Source organism: Cryptomeria japonica, chromosome 10 (genome assembly GCF_030272615.1).
Source record: "Cryptomeria japonica chromosome 10, Sugi_1.0, whole genome shotgun sequence".
Classification (NCBI taxonomy): domain Eukaryota; kingdom Viridiplantae; phylum Streptophyta; class Pinopsida; order Cupressales; family Cupressaceae; genus Cryptomeria; species Cryptomeria japonica.
The window spans coordinates 298,611,594-298,636,419 of record NC_081414.1 but is presented as its reverse complement, the minus strand read 5'-3'; the positions used below and the strand labels follow the sequence as shown (position 1 = coordinate 298,636,419).

Here is a 24,826-nt window from a genome sequence, read left to right as displayed (position 1 = left end):
GAGGTTAAGTTTCACAAATGTGAGATGGTGATTGAGAAGAGCTCTACAACTTGTACAAGAAGATCAATCCACCACAGTGCGAAGGATAGTAAAAAACAAAGATGAAATGCAAAAGATAACGTTAAGATAGAGGATTTCAAGTAAGTGGATAACGAATGAGGAAGAAAACCATCACAGTGATGATGAAAGAGATGCTACAACAATCTTGAATTTCCTTCGGAAGTCCAAGATCAAGGTCATCATGGCAAGGAAGTAAACTCAGTCAAAGACATCATGCACAAGTAATAAATGCAAATGGAGGCTACACTTGAAACGACCACACATGAAGATCAAGCATTGACATCATGAAGGCAAGAAGGATGAAGGTGGAATACAAGTGCAAACGACGAAAACAGTGAGGTGTGTTTTGAGTAGATAGTTTCAAAAGAGGTAATCAAAGCTAGAAGATAACGCAATGAACCATCACAACCAGTCAAAGGCCACATGATAATGTTGTATCAAGAGATATTGTCCAAAACACAAAGACTTTTTTGTGATGATCTATAAGTTGTGCATGCTCAATTGGCATCCAGTCATCATCAACCCAATCAAGTTATGCCACATCAACTCATACAAGTGCATTAAACCTGAGTCATCCCAAGATGACAACTATACATGTGGAGGACACTAAGTTCCATGTACCTAATCTCATTTCTCATTGGTCCACATTCAATGTAGGACATGTATCCAAATTGTTGTATTGATCTCATTGGTCAAGAAGGAGTTAATTGTAACTAACCCTAATTAGGGTTTTATTGTTAAATCTTGGCTGTTGATTTGAGAATCAATCAGAGCCATTCATTTGTAATGGAAGAGCTCTAAAAGGCCTAGCCTTCTCATTTGTAAAAATGAATAGTTGATCGATAGAAAATAGACAATAGTGGATAGCCTTAGAAAGTAGAAGTAGAGGAGGAGGAAAGAAGAAATTGTTGCCAAGACTATGTTAACATCAATACATAAGTTTCATTGAAGTTATGGTGGTTCTTTGTGTTGTGTTTCAACATGTTGCATGGTTTCTTGTTACTTCTCAAAGTTAATTAAATTCATTGATTATGATAGATACATGCAATGATATATGATAGATTCCTTGGTTCATAATTTTTGTGGTTTGTTGATTGTAAGCTACAATGCAAAGTTAGCCTAAACCTTATTATTGCAATAATAAAAATCGTTCACTACCTTAGGAGATCGCATCAATTTTCTGTAGTTGTTGTTATCATGACGAAGCAAAGCTTGGTTTGAAGGAGTTTGTCTATCAAAGCATTATTCATTATCATCATTGTCCTTAAGTGTTAAATTAGTTTCTCAAAATCCTTTCCCTTCTGATATTTCTTTGTTTGAGAGAAGTTAGTTTGAAAGTTCCAACCACAATTCATAAGTGTAAGTCCCTTCGTGATACCAACAAGATCACATCATTACACTGAGTCTATCAAAATTGCATTGTCAAGACCCGACTAAAGAAAGCTTGGGGTTATCTTATTTGTGTTGAAATATTGTCATTGAAGTCAAGGGCACTCAAGTGTGATTGTTAGATATTGTCATTGATGTCAAAGATACATAAGAAGAATTTGATCACTTCATAGCAGATTTTATAAGATATATTTGATCTCATGTCTTGAAGACAATGAAGATGAATTCATGCAATGTTGTGAAAGGCGTTATGGGAAATATTTAAGAAATTGTGAAAGAGATGCTATGGGTAAATTATTGATGAATGAGTATTGAGTTTTGGATAAAATGAGGCAAGGGATGGTTAATGAGGGAACATCAACTCTTAGAGAAAAGAAAGAGATAATAAGTTGATTGTGTATCATATAAAATGAACTTAGTTTTGCACTCAAGGATTCTATATATGTCACAGGGTGGATAAAATAATATTAGCATTTTCTGTGAAAAGAAGTAAGCAACAAATGATACTGTCAAATATTACTGTGAAGAACTGCCAAGTATTGGAGGTTTGTGACAAAGGTTCACCATCTAGCGAATAAAGAATAGAGGTTAATATGTGCAAATAACTCATATCATGGTGCGATTTCTTCAAAGAGACCGATATGAAGTATACTCTTGGTCAAAGCCAACAGAGACAAATGAGAGTTGCACCACGTGGAGGAGAATGTAAGAGCCTGTGTAAAGAATGGAACAAATACACTAAGGACCACATGATTTGTGAACTACTCTAAAATAGTTTAGAATAATCTCATATGAAGGCGGCAATAATATAAGAAGAATTCAATATTAAGTGCAGCGCCTCCATTATTCAAGTCAAACAACCTGTAAAGAAAGAACAACAAATTAATATGGAGCGGCTGGGATAAAATATGACAGTGATACAGAAAGCAATTCATATCAAAAGCAAAGAACAATAAAGTGGCAACCAAGTTCGTTATACAACGATCAAATTATGATTAAGATGAATAAGGCAGTTATAGAGATCTCTTTAATAACGTGATTACTGATACATCACAAGCTGATTGTGCTGTTCTGATCATCGACTCCAAGTATTGAAGGGCAAGGTTTATTTCTGCTGTCACGGTAATAGTTGGTGCACGATCTTCTAATGATATTTCCTTGAATCGTGAATTGAACCCAGCGAAGCCAATAATAGTCGTATACTATATCTGAAGACCATATACATCAAAAGGAGTCGGGAAATTATTTGGGCTCGATTTAATTGAAGGAGAAGTCTTGGAAAATGACATTAATTACTGAAGCTAATACAAGTGGTTTTGAATAAATGCGATGGCCCTAAGGTTCGATGTCTTTTGAAAAAGACAATTCTTACTATCGGGTGAGTTGGACGTGGATATTCTAAGTCGTGGGATAAGGAGCGATCCATATGTTGACCGATGAAGACAAAAATCAAATGTTGAATGATATGATAATCAAAAGTGAATAGAAGCCTCTCAGTATGATGTGACCTAATTGTTAAGACAAATCTGTTTGAAGATAATGATCTTGAAGGCGGCAGTTTGTTAGTGTGATGGTCGAATAAATAGAAATGGTGATTCCCACCAAGGCAGCGTCTAAACAAAAGAAGCAATCACAAACAGTTTGTTAGTTGCGGTTCATGGTGCTATCAACGATTATAGAAGAATGGTTTAACATAGCATTAGAAATTATGAACGAGCACTAGTCAAACTCAGTCCTCGATAAGCAAGACAAAATAACACTCATCGATCACTTATGAAGAAATATATTAAGCATGAATTCAGGAATTGTCGATTCATCATTAAAAAAGAAAAAAGCTACGTCTAAACAAACTCATTAAAATATTTGTTAGTTATCTGATAAAATGACAGCGCTTTGTTTATTATAAACAAACAACAAAAGTGGTGATTCATTATGATGATCAAAGGGTGCGATGATGTGTTCCAGCAATACAAAGGATGTGATGGTTGTTAGCAGCGATCAAGCAAGAGGAATAAATTCCTAAAGACAACGATTAGTGTTTGTTGTTAAAAAGTGTCGAATTAATTAAAGTGAAGAGTTACAATAAGAAGTTACGTCTTCTTAATATTCAAAGGGTATGACTCTTTGATTTAGAAATATATGAATAGTAATTGAACAAGCATGGAGTATTAGGTAAGAAAGGTGTGTGGAGGAGTGTATGCATGTAATATATATATATATGATATACACCAAGGAAGATATAGAAGAAGATTATTGCAGAAATGAATGAGAGGACTTAAGGAGCATTTATGGAAGGAAAGATATGCAGATTTGTGACTGAGAGCAGGTACAGTTGTTAAAGGAATAGAGCATTGTCCAGGTGGAATTTCAGTATATGTGAAGTGGGTTGATGCTCACGAAATCAGATTTGGGAATTGGTGCTTCCAGTGGGTTGGTGCTCACAAATAGTGTTAGGGGTTGGTGCCTCTAGTAGGTTGGTGCCTACAAACATTGTAAAAGAAGAAATTTAAAACCATTAATTTGTCGTGGTTTTCTCCCATAAGGGTTTCCACGTGTTCTACTTGTGTTCTACTTGTGTTCATATTAGTTAAATCACATATGAATATTGGTATGCAATGAATATGTTAATGAGATAAGTTATATACTTGTGATTGAAGTTGAAAAAGTTTAAATTGGTAAAATTTGTTGTTATACTGATTCACCCCCCGTTCCCCCTCCCCCTCCCTCAATATAGCCATGTGCTCTTCAATTTCATCACATTGTTTAGCATATAAGGTTTCCTTGTTCAAAAGAGGATAGAATACTTAGTATTTTATTCTGTGTTCGAAGTGCATTAAAAACACATATTGACCTCTTGTAACTATTCTAATATGTAGGCTCTATACTTCAAACCTAACTTAAACAAATTTATTCCTCAATCCTAAAATACATATATGAGAATGTAGGGGACCAAAATATGAGATACACAATACAAAAATGATATTCTATGAGATTATGTCGACAACCAACAGAGTTCATCGATACTGCCTTACTATCTCCAGATGCAACAGTCTAGGAGAGGCATCTGATCCCTCTTATGTAGTTGTGACAATAAAGAAGAAAATCTATTTTTCTCATGTAGACACAACAGTACAGGAGAGGATTTGTTTCGTTGTTGTCTCTTCAACAGTATAGAAGAAAACCTCCACAAGGTAAAGACTTTCCTTCAGACCCAAACAGATAAGAGTTGAATTCTTGTACAAGTGTATCCAAAATAAGGAATCGTTTTATTTTCTTAAACTTTATTCATGCTTCAAATAGACCAATATATTATTGTAGCAGTAACTGCAGGCAAAGAACAACATTCGGCTAATAATTGTCCCCAAACTTGAAATCATCAAGACAAAAAACTGTTTATCAAAGTACAAATGCATTCCAGCTGCTGGTCTCCACCATTTCTTTGTCTCAAAACCATGAATAGCAAAACATAGGAAAAGGCTGTAGTTAGCTATGTTGTTATTGACATATTGTATTTCATGTTATGATTAAAACAAATCTTTTGTTGCCTACTTGCTTGTCTCATTAATCATTCTGTTGATGGTTTAGGTACTATATTAATTGCTTTGTGGTCATGTACAGGTTTTAAGCAACAACCACTTACTCAAACAACCAATAAATAGTAAGTTAAAATTCGGGCTAAGGGGGGAATGAGGTGACAGATCTCCCTATACCCAAGCACTGTATTGTTGTATGCACTACCTTGTTGAATAAAGATATCATTCTCTCTATCATCTTCGTTTGCATTAATGATATATGATTCTTCTTCAGCAAATAGTGTTATTATGTAGTATAGTATTTTGGTGTAAGAAAAGGCACTATATAAATGCAAAGAATCATATCCTGCTTGCAATAATGGAGTATAGCTACATTATAATTTCTTGACCCAACAATATGCGGTGAAAACCCCCATAGCATGATTTATACATTTATTCATAAAGATCAATTTAGATTATTTGAGTTGCATCATCTTTGTCTCTTTCACAAACATGTGTGATAGTTAAGGAAAACAGAAGGGCACCAATAAGATCTTTTACCATGCAAAGAACCTATACTGGAAGAAATACATGGCCATTACCTGAATTCCATTGGAAAATATGTAAGTAATTTCAATGATATCAACACCTGGATATCCTTCAATTCCATTCTCCGCCTCTTTACTACTAAACGAAATATAACGAACACTCATGTCCCCTGGTGGCTGATTTCCTGAGATCACATCATAAACTGCCAAACATTGTGGGCAAGTGGGACATGTTTTGAACCATTGCTCAATACATTTTCTGTGAAAGAAATGGTGACATTTCACCAGTTCAATGACTTTTCCTTCATGCAAGCTGCAAAGACAAATAGAACACTCATCATCATCATCCGAGTTGGAGCTAGAATCATATTCAGGATGTAGGTAATGTTGGCTAGACTGATCTTGTTCATTTCTCATTACTTGTCCATGTAAAGTTCCATTTAAATCCTGATAATGATCTACATTAACAGGCTGGATTTTTGACAACTGATTTGAAAAATAATTACATCTTCGAACATTTCTACAATTTGAATTTTTAGCATTACATTGCATTGCATCTGCTTCAAATAGAATGGAATACTTTCGACCATTCAATTTAAAGAAAACACCAGCTGGACAATTCACACAGTGACTTGTACGGCTAGCCATGCAGCTGTTCCATGCTGCTTCAAACTTTTTTGTAAGATAATCATTGTATGTGTGCCATTGACTCCTCTCTTCTTCCCACCATTCCCAAATGGCAAAAGAGCTTTTCCCATTTACACATCTCCGTACTGGGCGCAATCGATGAGTTATGCGATTGACCTGTGTAAAATGCAAAAAATTAAATATATTAGTGGCAACGTGTAGATTTGTGATTTTCATAATCAGAAAACTCATTTGAACAAATAGAAGCTTGAATGCCTAAATAATATAGAAATGGCATGCTCAGTACAAAGACTCAGTAAATGATATTTTGGGAATTGTTAAAATGTATAATTCAATTCCAAATGCTAAATAGAATTACATACTCGCAATGGAAGCATCAAATGCCATGTACAACCTCTTAGAAGTTCTAACTACAAAAGAAGGTTTTTCTTGAATTAATCTCAGAAAAAAGAGAAAAAAAAACTTTTCTTTTAGCTCCAGAGCCTTCAAATTATCTGCTTTCTAGCCCATCAGGCTTCCCAACACTCCTGATAATAATTTTCATGAATTTCATCCTTTTTCCATATGATGTGATCATCATTTAAACATTTCTGAAGAATACACCAAATCTATCTTTATACCTTGCAGTTGAATCTTTACAGAAACATTATGGGTTAAACCTGTAGACAGTTATGTGATATCATTAATAAATGTTTTGTGTCAAATTTACTATTTTCTCAATTGTTGTCTTAGGTAGTACATGTCACATGGTAATTATGAACAGCTGAACTAATGGTTTGTTTTAACCAACAACTATTAGTCTTACAAAAAGCTTTTCCACTAGCAGGATAAGAACACTCGTTTTTATGACAGACCCTCTGTTCTAACAAGCATTGTATTGAACACTACATACGCAATAAAAGCATTATGCTCTATATTATCTATGTATTTTAAATTTGTATGATATGTGATTACAATTATTCTTCTATACTGCAACACATTACCAGTACAATGCTTGCCAGCATGAGAGGTCCTTTCATAAAAGTCCACTCCCTTATCCTGACAGTAAAAAATGTTATTTTTTGGACCTACGGTTCTCAGTTAAGGCACAAATGCTGGTTCAACTGTCCATAACTACCATGTAACATACACTACCTAAGATGACAATTGAAAACATAACAAAGTTGGCACAAAATACATACATACATATATCCATCCAAAGAAACAGTAATTGGGAAAAAAACCAGATTATATCCGACTAATCGGGAATCGGCTGTCTGGGCGATTTATTCCAAAAAATCGCGATGTAAAATCGTTGACTAAATTCGCAATTTTCAACGATTTTTTGCCACGATTCATCGACAAAAAAACGGCGACTAATCGGCGACTAACCCCACGATAGAAAATCCCGCACGAAAAACCCTAAAGCCGCAGAAAAAGGCCCACAAATCTGCCGGGAAATGTTATAAGTTAATTGACGCGAAAGTGTATTCCACACAGAGCTTCTTTGGTCGACGCAGGGCTTCTTTGGTCGACGCGAGTTAGCAGAGCCGCATTTTCTTGGAGCCAGATATATACACCGGGCCACCCTATGGTATTGGTACACAAAAATTTTATGCTGTGTAGCTCATAAATTATTTGGTATTTACCGGGCAACACAGTATTTTAATTTTTAATGTATTTTACAGTATTTTTATTGTATACTGTAAAATTCTTTTGGTTGCAGAATAAATGGAAGGTTTTTTTGGCTTTGTTATTTGTATCTTGTCTAGACTCCATACAATGTACTCTAGTTTTGAATCTTTATATTATGTTCCCTGTGTTTGAATTTTTAATGTATTTTACAATATTTTAAAGTCGTATTTTACAGTATAATACTATAATACTTTAAGAGAATGAGCTACAGATTTTAATGTTAATAAAAATAAAGTAAAATACACAGTATACATTAAAAATAAACTTAATGTATACTGTGTATTTTACAGTATTTTTATTAACATTAAAATCTGTAGCTCATTATCTTAAAAAGACTGTAAAATACGACATAAAAATACTGTAGCTACACAGTATGCATTAAAAATACAGTATTAAATTTAATACTGCCACTTTACTCAGGCAAAGGAAAACTCAAATACATTCAATTTTGGAAGATTTTTATCCATTGTCTTCTTGTGAGTGACTGAGTTTTTCAAGATGATGATGCTTGTTTTTCAATATTTTTATCCACTTTACTGTTGTATCGTTTGCAATTAAGCTTATAAACACAAACCCCTTGTAAACTTGCCACTTTGCTCAGACAAAGGAAAACTCAAACACATTAAATTTTTGAAGATATTTATCCATTAACAGATTGCTGATTGAACATTAGAATGACAGAAATTTACATCAGATTTTAAATATTAACAGTATGCCTATTATCAGTGACCAAACTAAGTACCATGGAAGTGCTCCTTGTCATTCATATCTACAGAGGTTTTAGTGAGTTTCCCTATTTTTGTAGCAACCAGAATAATGATGTTGCAGACTGAAAAAATGCCTCCAAAAGATTCGAACAGACCTTTCCTTATTGCTTTAGCTTACCAATCTTCAATGCCTATCCACATTGCAAGATATGTTCAGCTCATAGACTCCAAAGACCAGGGCAATCCCTTTCATTTCAGAATTAATGAGCAAGGGAAGGTGTGAAATAAAGGCAGAATACCACAGCTGGAATAATTCTTTGAGACACCCAAACCCTTGAATATGCTTGTCCTTAAAGTAAGTCGTCACTGCTTATATCCTTGTTGCCACACAAAAGTACTCAAAGCAGACCCCACATACAAGATCACCAAGCTGGTAAGGAAAGCCCACATTCTTCCTTCTTCACCCTAACTGCAGTATGGTATCCAGCTTATACTTGAAAATGGCCCATGGCAAAACACTAATTCCTTCGCATAACAAGTAAAAACTAATGCTTCCAATGTAGGCATCCAAAACCAACAAGAGTTGATTTCTAATGTTGATTGAAAAATACAGTATATTATATAAATCTTGTTTCAACATGTTTTTTAAAAAGATTACTGACACCCTTGCCCATTACAAACACTTTATTATCATTTCCCAATTTAACTTCCGACTCAGAATTATCTAGAGGAGCAAATATTGTTGGCATATGATGAAGCGGTGATAATGCATGTTGTCATTGATGTCAATAAGTGCTCAAGCAGGTGAACCAGTATGAACTGGTATGAAGATCGGAAGTGGTTATGGTCAACCGGGATGGAGTGGACCGGTGTCGGGGTTCACTAAGTGTGACTACCGGTTGGTAGTCTCAGTTCAGCTCTAGGGTTACTGGTTTGGCTTGTGCGGTGCAACCGATGATGTTTTGTGACCAGTTAATTAAGGAATAAGGATAAGGATCGAGATACCACGTCAGCTGTGTGCACGTGAAGGATTTCTTTGTGGTTCTTGCGCGTGAAGATTGAATGCATTGAATGCCTACCTCGGGAATGAGCGTTTTTCTTATCGGTGTCTGAAGAGCGCGTGATGGGTTATTGATTTTCAGATGCGGTGAAGATTGGACGATGCAGAATGTCTTGAGATCTGTTTTAGATCGTTTCATTCTATGTAATGTGTTTGGATGGTGTTGACGTGTATTTTGTACACAATCATACACAGAATAAAATACCCAAAGGCATCTTATCCTCTCTTGAATAAAGTCGCTAACTGCTGAAGATTTCGCAAGAAGGATCAGTTAGGATGACTCCAATGTTCTTTTAGTAGGGTCTCTACGTGTGGATAAGCACCAGTGGTCGTTGTGATTGCTGTGTCATCAAGGGGCCTTACGTTGCCGAAGATTTTGCTAAACTAAACAAGCTTTTCGAAAAATAACAAAAGGATAGGGTTGGCAAGAGGTCTAATCTAGTCTAACCCTAAGAATGACTTGATGTGGACAAGACTTGGTGAGATTCTACCAACTTCAATTTTGCCATAAATTAACAACTCAATTGAAATTGATGCGATCTTCTAAGGTAACAAATGATTTTTCAATACATCAAAGATCAAAGACACTACCACGAAGGTACATATCCAAGATACAACAATGATTGAAGGTTTGAGTGATTCCAATATCTCCAGTCGACCACGCAAGGCGTTCCTACAATCAGCAAGAAGCTAGTGGTTTGGAAAGCGAATCCTACCAAAGATCAAGTCCAACACTTTGTCCTTCGAATTAACACACTACTTTGATTGAGAGTGATTCAAGAAAAATGAACAACCATGAAGATAACCAAGAGAATTGCAACAAAACACCATAACTTCAATATTTTATTGATCTCAAAGCCATCATGTACAACAATTGTTTGAATTCCTTTCTCAAAACTCAATCTTGCTACAAAAGTAAATTGCTTCTAAACTCTAATCTCTAATGCATCAATAATTTCTAACTCTCTCTCTTTCTAGTTTAAAATGAAATGAAATGAGGGTATAAATAGCATCCTCAATTACAATGAACGGTCCAGATCAAAAAGCAGATCAACGGTCAAGATCATGACACCTAAACCCTAATTAGGGTTTGTTACAACCATTACATAACATTTAATGCTTGACCAATGATTAAATTGTATTGCTTGGACACATGTCCTCTCTAGAAATTTCCACCAATGGATAGCTAGGGTAGGTACATCGGAGTTTGTGCCACCTTCTATGAATTAGGTACATTGAACCTGGACATTGTTGAGGTGGACCAATCCGACTGGAGGAGTGATGATTAGGATGCCACCTCGTCTGACACTTGTAGCTTGGTAGATATTCAATTTGATGTCGTTGAGAAGCTATCTTTAATTAACTCTTGTTCTAACTCCTTCTGTCCTTGATTTGCAGGACGATCGATGTACTTCGCCTTGGAATGCTGGATTGGAAAAGGTCGCCCTCATCTTGATGATGCTGGATCGAAGAAGGTCGTCCTTGTCAATGCTAGCCTGGAGGAGGTTGCCCTTATCTTTGCTTAATCGTCCTTGATGAGACCGTCCTTGATCTGGCTTGATTTTCCTTGAGAAGAGTCTTTCGACTTGTAGATCTTTCGAGCCTAGGAGTCGCCATCTTGATACCTACACAAGATTTCATAATAAGTAATAGATTTTGCAACGTATAAACATAGATTAGATTAAGGATTGAATTTAGGAAACTTCATGATAAGTCTTTGAGTTATCATTTCCTAAATTCGATTGAGCTATAGGAAATTCAAAATTTCAAAATTCAAAATTTAAGGCAATGACGATCAAAATTCAAAATAAGGAATCACATCGCCATACCTTATTTGAGAGCTAACTCTAAAAATGCAAAATAAAGAGAATCGCCTAGGCAAAAATCAATGTTTGAAGCTTTTCCACGTGATCTCTCTTCAAATGAACGTCCACTTAGCACTTCGCCACCTTTGGAGTCTTTGAAGTAGTCTTTGACAAGTTCGCTTAACTCAAACTTGCACCACTTCCTTTGCTAAATTCGCTCCTTGCTTGGAATGGAAATTCGCTCCACTTTGAACACAATTCGCACCTCTCCAAATCGCATGTGAAGGATGTTTGAATAATGATTTGAAAATGAAATAAACACCCCCCCTTTATAGGCGCTTACCTCATGCATTACCTTAGGCCGACTTGGTAATTAAAAGATAATTAAAAGCAATTTTAATAAAAAACCAATGGCCGACTTTGTAAGAATTTAAATCCAAGCGCTTAATTTGATTTTTTATTTGAATTAATAATTAATTAATTAATGCCTTCGTTTTTTATTAATTCGATTTTTTAATAGGCAAAAAATTAATTAATAAATGTCATGCGCTATTTTTAAATGCTATTTAATTGAATTTTTTAAATTTATCGATTTTTAGCATTTAATAAAATCCAAAAAATGTTTTAGCGCCAAAATTTGAAGTTGAGAAATACGAACCATATCGCTCTGGTCCCTGGGAGAGGGACAGGAGCGAATTGTCATTTTAACCTGGATTCTCGCCTTCGACGTTCAAAATCACCATCTCCACGTTGAAACTGGCATTTTCGCTAGGAACCTCAAGCTTGATCGACTTGATTTTGTGGATGAGTGCCTCCTAAGGCTGATATCACCCTGGTCCCTTGGTGAGGGACAGGAGCGAACCTTATGTTTTCTCCTTGACCTTAGCTTCTTCGATCACCAATTTTCATCATGAGGAAGAAACAACGTTAGTCTTTCACTCCACGCTTGCTTCACTTGGCTTTTACGAGGCACATTTGAAGTTTGAAGGATTTTCGCCCTGGTCCCTTGGTGAGGGGCAGGAGCAAACCTGGTGCTCTAGTCTAAATTTGCCGTCTTTCAACCTTTGCTTCATGTTCATTGCCTTCCAAATGATATCTTCGACCTAATACAATCTTGCTTTGACATGATCTTCGAAGGAAAATGAGTGTTTTAATGAAAATCGCCCTGGTCCTTGCCTGAAGGACAGGAGCGATTTAGCTTCTTGGCTCAATTTGATCACCTTTTGATGTTTAACTTCCTCGCATATTATCTTCCTAAGGACACTTTGACCCTGTGCAACCTTGTACGTCCTTTACTTAGCGTGATTTTTGGAAGAACTGGCCGATATAATGAATATCGCCCTGGTCCCTGACTGAGGGACAGGAGCGAATTTTGGTGTTTTGGGCTCACCTTTGTTCTCATCAACTTGCAATTGCCTTCACAATGTAAAACGAGGTCCTTTGATCCTTATTGAACACTTGAAACGTGATCAACATTCAAAACTTAAGCCTTCATGAAGATTTCGCTCTGGTCCCTGACTGAGGGACAGGAGCGAACTTGGGCATTTGGTGCAAATCGTTCATCATATTAACTTGTAATTGTCTTCAAAGTGCAAAACGACGTTCTTCACTCCCTTTCAAACATTTAAAATGTGAATGGCAACTTAAATTTGGCCTCATCTGAACATTTCGCTCTGGTCCCTGACTGAGGGACAAGAGCGAACTTAAGCATATAGTGCAATTCCTTCATCTTTGGCGGTCCTTGCAACTTCGTTCTTCGTCGATACACCTCAAAATGTCCTTGCCAGCTTGTATCCTGACTTAGAGTGGTTTAAACTTGGGAGGAAGGCAAGATAAATACCATTTCGCCCTGGTCCCTGGCTGAGGGACAGGAGCGAATTTGATGTTCTAGGCTCAATCACACTTTGCTAACTTCCAAAATTATCTTCAATGGACTCGATGTGGACCCTTTCACCTATTTTTGGCATGAAATTCGTTCTAACTTAGTGAAAAATTGACCTAAGGCAAAAATCGCTCTGGTCCCTTACTGAGGGACGGGAGCGCCTAGGCCAATATGGAGTTCACTTTGGTGTCTTGCACTCTTCAATTTGTCTTCAACAAGTTCGTTACGCCTTCTTTGTTTGCCTCAAACTCAAAACTTGCTTGATCTTTGCCCAAAACATGCCTCATGAGGAAATTCGCTCTGGTCCCTGGGAGAGGGACGAGAGCTACCACTGAATTTCGCCCTGGTCCCTGGCTGAGGGACAGGAGCGATTTAGCTTCAAAGTCATGTTTTCCTCATGTTTGCGCTTCCAACCTATATTCAACTGATGAAACATATTTCCTTTGATCTTCTCAAATCGCCAAATTGTTCAAATCCTGCAAGGACAAGGCAATGTTTGATTTTGAGCTCCGGTCCTCCACTGAGGGACAGGAGCGATTTTTGCTCCTGGCACATTTCCATGCTTGTGAACTTCTTCAAATTATATTCAACGGAAAGATCATGCCTCCCTTTATCATTTCCAGTCAAAAATTTGTCTTGATCCTTCAGAGACAGTAAAATCTTGAGAAACAAGCTCCGGTCCTTCACTGAGGGACAAGAGCGATTTTGCTCCTACAGGCCAAAATATCAAGATTTTGGGAGTTTAATCACTTCACAGGGCAAAAACAAGTCTTTTCCAATGCCCGGGATCAATCATCAAAATTTTCAAAATTTTGTCAAAATTACTCAATCGGACAAAATATCAAAATCCCATCATTCACTCTTAGACAAACTTTGGAGTTGCACTCAAAATTCCGACTGAACTTAGACAAATTCACTTAGCCTCTGGCGAATTCACTTTATTCAAAATTGCATCCTACGAGAGGAAGCTCAAAAATTCAAAATTGGACTGGACTCTGGCCTGAAAACACAGTAACAGAAACCCTAAGGCTTGACCCTAGTCCAGACAACTGGCATACTAAACCAAAATCCTAAAAAGCAGAGAGAAAGGCGAGCAAAAACGAGCAAAAAGAGGGGGTCCCCATTTTAATGGGGCGATGTGTGAAATGGTCACAACAGACGGTCAGGATTGGACCGCTTGTAAGTGTAAACTTGAAATATTTAGGGTTTAGGGTTTATGCTACCGACCTAGTTGTTGTCTATAAGGTCGATGAGTTTTGTTATTGCAGTGGTTGGCAAAAGTTGTATTTGTGTCCACGTGTTGGAGATTTGATACTTGTCGAACCATAGTGAGGAATCTGCAGAGTGTGATTGCAGAAGAGAGGAACTAAAAAGGATCTGCCTTAGCAAGAAGTGTTGTTATCAGATCGGTGTTTTACCTGTTATCTTCTAACCATTTCAACAGAAGGTAAATCCCTTGACCGGGTAGCTTTAACAGGCTTTGTTGTAAATCCTCTAACCAGGTGGCTCAAGGTTATTGAGTTATTTAAATCCTCTAGCGAGGTAACTCCTAACAGGGTATATAGCCATCCCTTAACCGGGTGATCCCTAACAGGATCGGTTCCTAACACAACCTTTATTGTAAAGTCTTTAACCGAACTAGGCTCCCAACAGAGCGGACTTCAAAAGAGTTCACAAACAGCTTGTGCGTATTCATTCCCACCGTGGTTTTTCCCATTTGGGTTTCCACGTGAAAAATTTGTGTTATGGGTTGTGAGATTTTCATGTAATGATTGTGTGGTTTTGATTAAGTTAGATATGCATGCATTGTTAAATGGTTGTGGTATTATTGGTACAACTCATGCATGATTATATCAGTGAAGTAGTTATCAAGGTTTGAGATCTATTGAATGTTGTCTGAAGTATTTTTGTTTAACCGGTATAGCTATGGTTAAGTTCAGTGGTGAAGACAACAGGTCAGCTGTGTTTTGATATGACAAAGTGTTGAAGCAGTTTTTTGTGTACTGATTCACCCCCCCCCCTCAGTACCGGTTAGGACCTTAGTAGTTCATCATTATTCATCAAACATATCTCTATTTCCTATCATATGATTACTGCATCCATATTCTTAAAGTGAAAACCAAATATCATTTTGGCAACAGTGCTATCTTCCTTAATGGCTATTCGCTAAGTGTATGCTTGCAACTATTTGTCTTCTCTTTGTTTGTTGCACTTAAGAGACTAGTTTAGCTTTGTATTGGACATCTAATTGTATTGTTTTCTGAAGCTAGTTAGGGATTTATGGAGGTCTTGGATTATGGATTATGGATTTTTGGAGGTCAACAAGTTAGAAAAGAGTTACTCCTATATAACAATATTAACATTTTTTTCTTTCATATGGGTATATCTCTTTGAATTCAATTTGGCATTTGATTACCCTCCATTGTTGAAATTTTTGATTTGTGTTTCTACTTTCTACCATATCTTAAGTTGTTTGAATCTTGAAATTCAATTACATTTAGATTTCCAATTTCACATGTCAATGAAATACAAATGCAATTAATATACACAAACCTAACCCTAGATCCCAAAGAATTAAAGACTGAGTGTAATGTCTTTGCAAAATTGATTCTTCATCACAATGCATCACAATGCCACGTCTAAAAGACTTAGCATGGACACATTGCACAACAATTCCTGGTAGCACGAAGGTCAAGTGCAATTGGTGTCTAGAGGACATCAATGGTGGAATTTATCGTTTCAAATGGCATTTGTCAAAAGAACGAGGAAATAACACTGAGATATGCAAAATATGCCCTGCAGATGTCTCGTATTAGGCAAAGCAAGCTCTTGAAGGGATTGTTGATAGCAAGGCCAAAAAGGCAAGAATAGGGGTTGAACTAGGTTCTTGTTCTGCAAATGCCAGGAGGAACCGTTTGAGTGAGGAGGATGGTGAAGAAGGGGGTTTCAATGAATCTAGGTCAACACCTAGTTCTATAGCACGTGGACCAAACACATGTGGAGAAAACATAAGTACTTTCTTCCAACCTCGTACTACACCAGGATTGCAAACCACTTTGGACAGTACAAGATGGAGGAAAAATGTCACAGAACAAGCAAAGAAAGCAATCGGTAATTTTTGGTACTCCTCTCACTTGGCATTCCATGCTTCCAGAAATCCATATTGGCAACCTATGGTAGATGCTATTGTAGTTGTAGGTCCAGGTTTTCAAGCCCCATCTTCTGAGTCTTTGAGGGTTGGAATGCTACAAGATGCAGTACGGGATGTTGAAGATGTTGTTAAAGAGCATCGATTACAATGGGCTATTACTGGTTGTAGCATTATGTCAAATGGTTGGACAGATAGAAGGAAACGGACTCTCATTAACTTCCTTGTCTCTTGTGAGATTGGCACTGTTTTTCTGAAATCTGTGGATGCATCTAATATTTCAAAAAACACAACTGCATTGTTTGAGATGTATGAAATGGTAGTTACAGATATAGGGCCACAAAATGTGGTTCAATTTATCACTGATAATGTTGCTGCATGTCTTGCTGCTGGGAAACTTCTGACAGATAAATACCCTTCTATTTTTTTTACACCATGTGCAACACATTGCCTTGATCTAACCCTAGAGGACATTGGAAAAAATGAATGGGTTAAGGAGGCATTTCAGAAGGTTCACAAGGTCACCAAATTTATTTATAATCACACAAAGGTTTTGTCTATGATGCGCTCTTTCACTAGGGGCAAGGAGCTAGTTCGACCTGGGGTGACAAGATTTGCAACAAACTTCCTTGCATTGCAGAAACTATGTGAGCAAAAAGTTAATTTGAGGCGAATGTTTGTTTCAGTTGAGTGGATGGAGTCTAGCTTCAGAAATCAAGCAAATGGCATAGTAGCGACAGAGTTCATCTATTCTACCAGCTTTTGGGAATTGATTGAACAAATTGTTCAATTTTTAGAGCCTCTAGTAAAAGTTTTGAGACTAGTGGATGGGGAAAAACCCCCCATGGGATATCTGTATGAGGCCATGGATAGGGCCAAGGAGGTGATAATGAGTAAGGTGGGAAATAACAGGGATATGTATATACCGTTGTGGGACATAATTGATAGGAGATGGGATGGACATATGCACACTCCTCTCCATACTGCGGGATACTTTCTCAATCCTTTGCTATTCTATAAGACTCCATACATGGATATTGATGTTGAGATCAAACAAGGCTTCTTCAAGTGCATGGAGAAAATGTTTCCTACTGTGGAAAAACTTGATGCGGCTACGGCAGAGTTGCAAGTGTACAGACAGGCTAAGGGTTTTCTCTCTTGTAGGGCTTCCCTGCAAAGCAAGAAGACCATGCAACCTGGTAGACTCTATAAACTTTTGAGAATCTCTTTATTTTGCCAACATGCTCATTAAGTTTGTTAAGATTTTAAGATAGAAGACTAATATCACCTCCATATAATGTGTTTTTCAGCTCAATGGTGGGCTTCTTTTGGAGATGAAATACCAAATTTAAGGTGGATGGCGGTGCGCATTTTGAGCCAACCATGCAGCTCATCAGCTTATGAGCGTAATTGGAGTGTTTTTTAACACATACATTCCAAGAAACGCAACCGCCTATCACAACAACGAATGAATGACTTGGTATTCGTTCACCACAACCTCCGCTTAAAGATAAAAAAAAGCTCAAGGTGAGAATATTAATATATAGTTGCAATAGTTGAAATTGCATTCACTATTCAATATGTTTCTCACTCGTAAGGCAAAGACTTATTTCTACATGGCAAAAATTAGGAACTATTGAGGAAGACTCGCCAATTGACCTTGATGAGATAGATCCAGAGTGTGAGTTGATTGTTGTTGATGATCATCATCATCATGATACTCCACTTGAGTCTGAAGATTTTGATATCATGAGGGAAGCCAATTGGGATCGTGAATGGTTCAATCGAGCTAAGAGAGACTCTCACCCGGGAGCTTCATCGTCATAGCCTGCTGCCCTCTAGCATGTCATTGTGTATAGTTGATTTTTTGGAATTTTGTACTTAGTTTACAAGTTGACTTTGTACAAAGTCACAAACTATATTGTAATCGACATTTTGACATCTATCACCATCTAGATATTATTTATGTTGTGGTATGTTTTTTTGCAATGTAATTAGCGATATGAATATAAACAACGAAAATCTATTTTCTACAATTCATATGTTGAAGTGTCAATTTTATTTGCCTACAATATCTCTATGCTATGGAAATGCCCTTAAATATTAAAAAAAAGTAGTTTTTGATTGTTTTTCTGCAATTTTTACGTTTTTTTGTAAATCCAATTTTTTCCCGATTTTTTCACGATTTTTTCAAAAAATCTTATACTTTTGTTTTGCCGATTAATTCCCCAAATGATTAATGTTTCTTTGATATATACTATAGGAGTTGATGATACAACCACAGGACCCAAGAATCATCTACAAGCAAAACACCTTTCACACAAAAGAAATCAAACAAAGATAATATGCTCCATAACAACCTGAGAATTTTGTATTATTGCACACATGAATATTGGAGATACAATTACAATGAATGAATGAATCCTTATAAAAGCATGAATGAAACCCTAGATGCAAACCCTAAAGGCTAGATTTGATTAGCATGTGCCAAGTGTCACAATTATAATGAATGAGACAACTTAAGCAATTATTAGCCTAATTTAATAAAAGGAAAAAGCACCTAGTTTAGCTTAAGTGAAAAAGTAATTAAAGAACCCAATTACTAAACAATTAGTTAAATGTCCTAATTATTCCAACAATATGCATATACATATATGTATGTATGTATGTATGTTTACATAATACATATACAAACAAACAGACATGCATTCATACATATATGAGACATATATATATATGTGTGTGTGTGTGTGTGTGTGTGTGTGTATGTGCGCGCGCGCGCGCGTATCCTCTGTCCTCCATTTAATTTTAAATTGTAAGTTGCTATGAGGCTCACCAAAAACCTATTGCCATGGGTATATGTACATAGTGTCGAGAAGGAACTAGAAGAGCTTCATCTATGTTGATGAAATCCCCAATTAATTATTTTTCTTGCAAATAAGAAAAGGTAAACAACAGTAACACACACAATCACAAAAAATACTGATTTTAAATTTAAGACCCATTTCAATGAATCTACAATTCAATTTGTTATTTGAATATCCAGTAATAAGTATTTTACAAAAGTTTCGAGGTGCTGAAATGAATTATGAGAAGTGCATAATCTTCATATTCTAATAGTAAATCAATACTAACAATGAGTAACCATTTACCTGGCTAAGCACTTGATTCTTGAAGTAAACACAGTGAGTTGGACTGGAGCCTGGCAATAGACTAATCTGAACAGACACTTGGCCATTAGCATAGGCAGATTCAATTGCAGCACTGGATGCATGGTTGTAAGGACACCACCGTAAATCATTAGTTTGCCACTGCCATCCAATTTCAAATGTTGAACAATTGCCGGCTAAGTCTGAGTTTACATTTAAATGTGAATTTGCAACACAATTAGATGATGTTTGGTTTTGCAAACATGAACGTCTACGAACATTCCTCTGAAATGACGTTTTCACATTGCACTGTACTGCTTCAGCTTCAAACAGAATAGAATATGTTCGACCTTTTAAATTGAAAAATACACCAGCTGGACAATCATGTCTTCCCAATTTCTGATTAGCAATGGAACTCATCCATGCTGCTTCAAACTTTGAAGTCAGCTCACTTCTATATTCATGCCATTGGCCTTTCTCTTCTTGCCACCATTCCCAAACAGCAGTTAAACTTTTCTCTCCAATACATCTCCTTACTGGGCGCCCCCGGTAAGTCCTAAGATTGACCTGCCTCAAAAACCAAAATCCAGAAAATGTTGGCCAATACCTCAGCAATTCCAGTTTACAAACAATGGAGATAAACTATAGAAGCTAAGAAACTTATCTGTCATATCAGAACAGATAATTATTGGAAAAGATTCTAATCTTGCAAACAAGAAAAAGGCAACTATAATTTATAACTCTAGTATAGAATAAAACAAACGTACTTGAAAAAATAAGGGGAGACGTGCATTGCAAGAAATAAATTCTTGTATTTGTCTTGAACATATCTACAAAATACATATGTACCCCAAAGTACAGCAAATATAAAATATTATAAAGATGAACTGAAATCGGCAACACATATTAGAGAAAACTACAAAATCAAATATTGTTATAAAAAATTCAACAAGGTAAAGGAATAATTTAGTTTACGGATAGAAATGATAGGAGAGATCTTGGTAAAATTTCTATCTGTATAATAACTAAGGATACATCATCCTAGTTGAATGAAAGTGAATATCATAAAGAAGAAATTGAAGAGAAGAGTTACAGACTTGGAAACCAGAAGAAAAAAAAGGATAATTCAAATAAGAACTTTTAAAAGAAGAATAGACAATGGGAAGCCTAACAAAAGAAGAAACGAAAAACAACAAATCAAAAAATTTAGGCATGATAATTTTAGTCTAATATTTTAAAGTTAATCATATTAGGCTTCATACCTCATAACTACAGGCAAGTAGTGTGGAGTCAAATCCACAAATGGAGTTGCAGTAATTTAGTTATATTCCTTTACAAAATATATATCCAAGAATTGGCAGTACGAGTCTTTAATGTGTGAACATGCATATAGCCCTTAACAGATCTAATTTTGGTGAATCTACTGACAGTGAGAAATACAAAAACAACATTTTCAAAACTTGGACCTAATTTAGCGTACCATAGAACACTTCAGACATTTCTTTTAACTTAAAGACGGAAACATTCATCATGAAGTCTGCCAAGGAGGGGAAAACGGGGCATACGAATTAGAATATAATTAGAAAGAGATGAATTTTGGAGTTAGTTGCCGACTCAGTTTTGGGTATGAAAATAAAACAAGAAAAATGATTAAAGACATGAACATAAGAGAATGGAAGGAATAATTTATGAAAAAAATTCTAAAAAAAATTACCAGATGGAGAGCTAAATTATGTGGTGGTTGAAGAGCTTATCCCACATGTACAATTTTGATTTTAAAAAGTTGACCAGTGGAAATTAACATAAGTACTACGAGAAAGTAGAAATAACAAGTTCAATGAGAACTTCTATATCAGATATTGAACCAAATGGTATTGAGTCTTACTAGGCCTGAAACTCATGATAAGGATGAGTAAATGGAAGGATGCCAAGACATCAGGTTCAGAATATTGTCCAAGCAGGTTAAGAATCTTCTTCCAGAGAATCTTATTAACAATAATGAATAAAGTGAATGCAATATGAAACTAACATGTGTCTCTTGGTTGAGCTGTTGCTTAACACTACTGAACTGTTTGGGCTTAAGCAAATATTTTTGTCAGATGAAATTATGGTCTCCATCATTTACTTATAATCCTCGTGAAAGATTTTTTGATGGGTTACATTTGTGTAAAGAATTTTTAAGTTAAGGGTGGCATATCTGCTTTAAAAGCCATTCTTTATGGGTTTCTTTTGTCTTCAACTACTAATATATGTGGTCTCGTGTCATATTTAATGTTCTAGTATTCCATATATTGTCATGGTATGTCTTTATAGTTGAAAATAAGTTCCAATTAAAGCGAATACTCAAAAATCTTCCTATTTAATAGTATAACTTTGATGAACAAGGAATTTTAGGATTTTGTGACCCTAAAGTCACATGACAAGAGTAATGGATATGTTATGAACAGCACTCCTCAGCTTATGCTATTTGGGGTTCTTGTATTGGTTTCTTGACCATGTGTTGCTGGTCCTCAGTAGTAACCTATTTTTGCTTTTGGTTCTGGGATCCTCTTCCTATCACTTTGTATTATAAGACGAACTCTCAAGTCCCATTGACCTACTTTCTATCCTGATCTGATCAGACATTTCTTCTAACTTAAAGACGGAAACATTCATCATGAAGTCTGCCAAGGAGGGCAAAAGGGGGCACATGAATTAGAATATAATTAGAAAGACATGAATTTTGGAGTTAGTTGCTGACTCGGTTTTGGGTATGAAAATAAAACAAGAAAAATGATTAAAGACGTGAACATAAGTGAATGGAAGGAATAATTTATGAAAAAAAATAAAACAAAAATTTACCAGATGGAGAACTTACAGAAATTATGTGGTGGTTGAAGAGCTTCACCCACATGTACAATTCTTATTTTAAAAAGTTGACCAGTGGAAATTAACATAAGTACTACGAGAAAGTAGAAATAACAAGTTCAATGAGAACTTCTATATCAGATATTGAGCCAAATGGTATTGAGTCTTACTAGGCCTGAAACTCATGATAAGGATGAGTAAATGGAAGGATAGAAAGACATCAGGTTCAAAATATTGTCCAAGCAGGTTAAGAATCTTCTTCCAGAAAATCTTATTAACAATAAAGTGAATGCAATATGAAACTAACATGTGTCTCTTGGTCGAGCTGTTGCTTAACACTACTGAGCTGTTTGGGCTTGAGCAAATATTTTTGTCAGATGAAATTATGGTCTCCTTCATTTACTTATAATCCTTGTGAAAGATTTTTTGATGGGTTACATTTAAAGAATTTTTAAGTTAAGGGTGTCATATCTGCTTTAAAAGCCATTCTTTATGGGTTTCTTTTGTCTTCAACTGCTAATATAAGTGGTCTCGTGTCATATTTAATGTTCTAGTTGTTCAGCTTTAGTGATCAGATTAGATGGAGATAATTTAAACACACATGCACAGAATTTACCCTGGGAAAACCTTCCTCTTGAAGGTGAAAAACCCAGCAATGAAGTATATCTTTTATTCTTTCAACTATGTCAAGTGACTTTACAAAGAATTTGCTTCCCACTTGAAGCTATATATGAATGGCAACAATCCACAATAGAGAATATATGATCTTCTATGAAAATCGTTCTTCCTTAGTTGATTCACAGACTGCTGTAGATAGTCTTCTATCTGCTGATAGTGTGAACTTCTGTGTGAGTTCGATAATCTGCTGTCTGTGAAGATACACGATCTGCTTGCTGTGTGGATGATTCGAACTGCAGGAGATGATAGTTGATTCGATGCCTTGGAAGAGAAGAAGAACCGAACCATATACCCATACTTTGGAGATGCCAAACAACACGTCTTCTTCAAAGGTCGGCTTCTTCTTAACAATCATGTCTCCTCATTAGAGATTAGTTATATTTTGATTAACACATCTTTTGTTAGGAATCAGTTGCATTATAATTAACACGTCTTATAGACCAAGGGTGGCAGGTTTAGATATAAATGCAAATACGAATTACAAAGTAGATAAGAATAAGTATTGAATCGGACTTTGTAAATGTGTAAGGCCAATAGGCCATTCACACATTTCCCATTTACTATGTCGGCCAGAAGGATCCGACCATAGCTATCACATTAACACTAGTCTTCCATATATTGTCACGGTATGTCTTTATAGTTGAACAGAAGTTCCAATTAAAGCGAATACTCAAAAATCTTCCACTTAATAGTATAACTTTGATGAACAAGGAATTTTAGGATTTTGTGACCCTAAAGTCACATGACAAGAGTAATGGATATGTTATGAACAGGACTCCTCAGCTTATGCCATTTGGGGTTCTTGTATTGGTTTCTTGACCATGTGTTGCTGGTCCTCAGTCGTAATATATTTTTGTTTTTGGTTATGGGATCCTCTTCCTATCACTTTGTATTATAAGACGAACTCTCAAGTCCCATTGACCTACTTTCTATCCTAATCTGATGTAATACGATTTATTTCTTTTTTTTCTTTTCTTTCTTATCAAATTATCAGCATGTGAGGAACTTATTCTATGCTTGCAGAATGACAACAATACTAAAAAACATTGTGTCAAAGTAGAAGAAATTGTATGAGACACCAAACTTACCCGAGTGATGTACCTGACAAATGAGCTAATAAATATAAGTGGAGTGAGTTTCCAGTCATATAATATTTTTGAAAATATATCATTCGATAGCAATTGGTCAGAAATTTGATAATGAAGAGATGGTTTCAATAATTCAATAAAGTAACAAAATCATCCAGAGCATTCAATACAATAATAAAGATTACAACAAAGTTAGAGATATTTATTAGTCACTCATGGACTCAAGCTCCCGAGATCACCTGCAAAACCTAAATCTCCTTTTACAAGAGAGAAAAGCAAGAACATAATTTGTCAATAATTGATACAAAATAACATTAGTTCAAATGATCAATGAATGTGCATAATCAATGAATATGTATATACAAGGCCTTTCTTATATAAACAAGGTTGAGAGATAGGACTGATGAGGATAATGACAAGTGTCTTAGACTCTTAACCATATGTTATGTGACAACTAGGGGATAAGATCACATGTCTACTAGAGACTTCTAGAAAGATTCCTAACTCCCTAAATAAACTTAACATGTGAACATGTGTGAATAGGACCTAACTAATAACTAGTTAGGTTGTGTGCCTTGTTCACACTACAAAGGAGGAACTAGATAGGAAATACCACTGTTCACACTAACAC

The 24,826-nt window shown here is 36.0% G+C and overlaps 1 protein-coding gene across 1 annotated transcript in view; it reads right to left on the bottom strand.

Moving 5' to 3' along the window:
• LOC131040903 (uncharacterized) overlaps window positions 1–24,826 on the bottom strand; it is a 124,408-nt gene that overhangs the window by 38,353 nt on the left and 61,229 nt on the right. The window contains exons 2-3 of the mRNA XM_057973858.2: window positions 19,586–20,149; window positions 5,564–6,313 (exon numbers count right to left, since the gene is read on the bottom strand). Coding sequence (XP_057829841.2) covers window positions 5,564–6,313; window positions 19,586–20,149 — 1,314 coding nt within the window. The remainder of the gene's footprint in view (window positions 1–5,563; window positions 6,314–19,585; window positions 20,150–24,826) is intronic.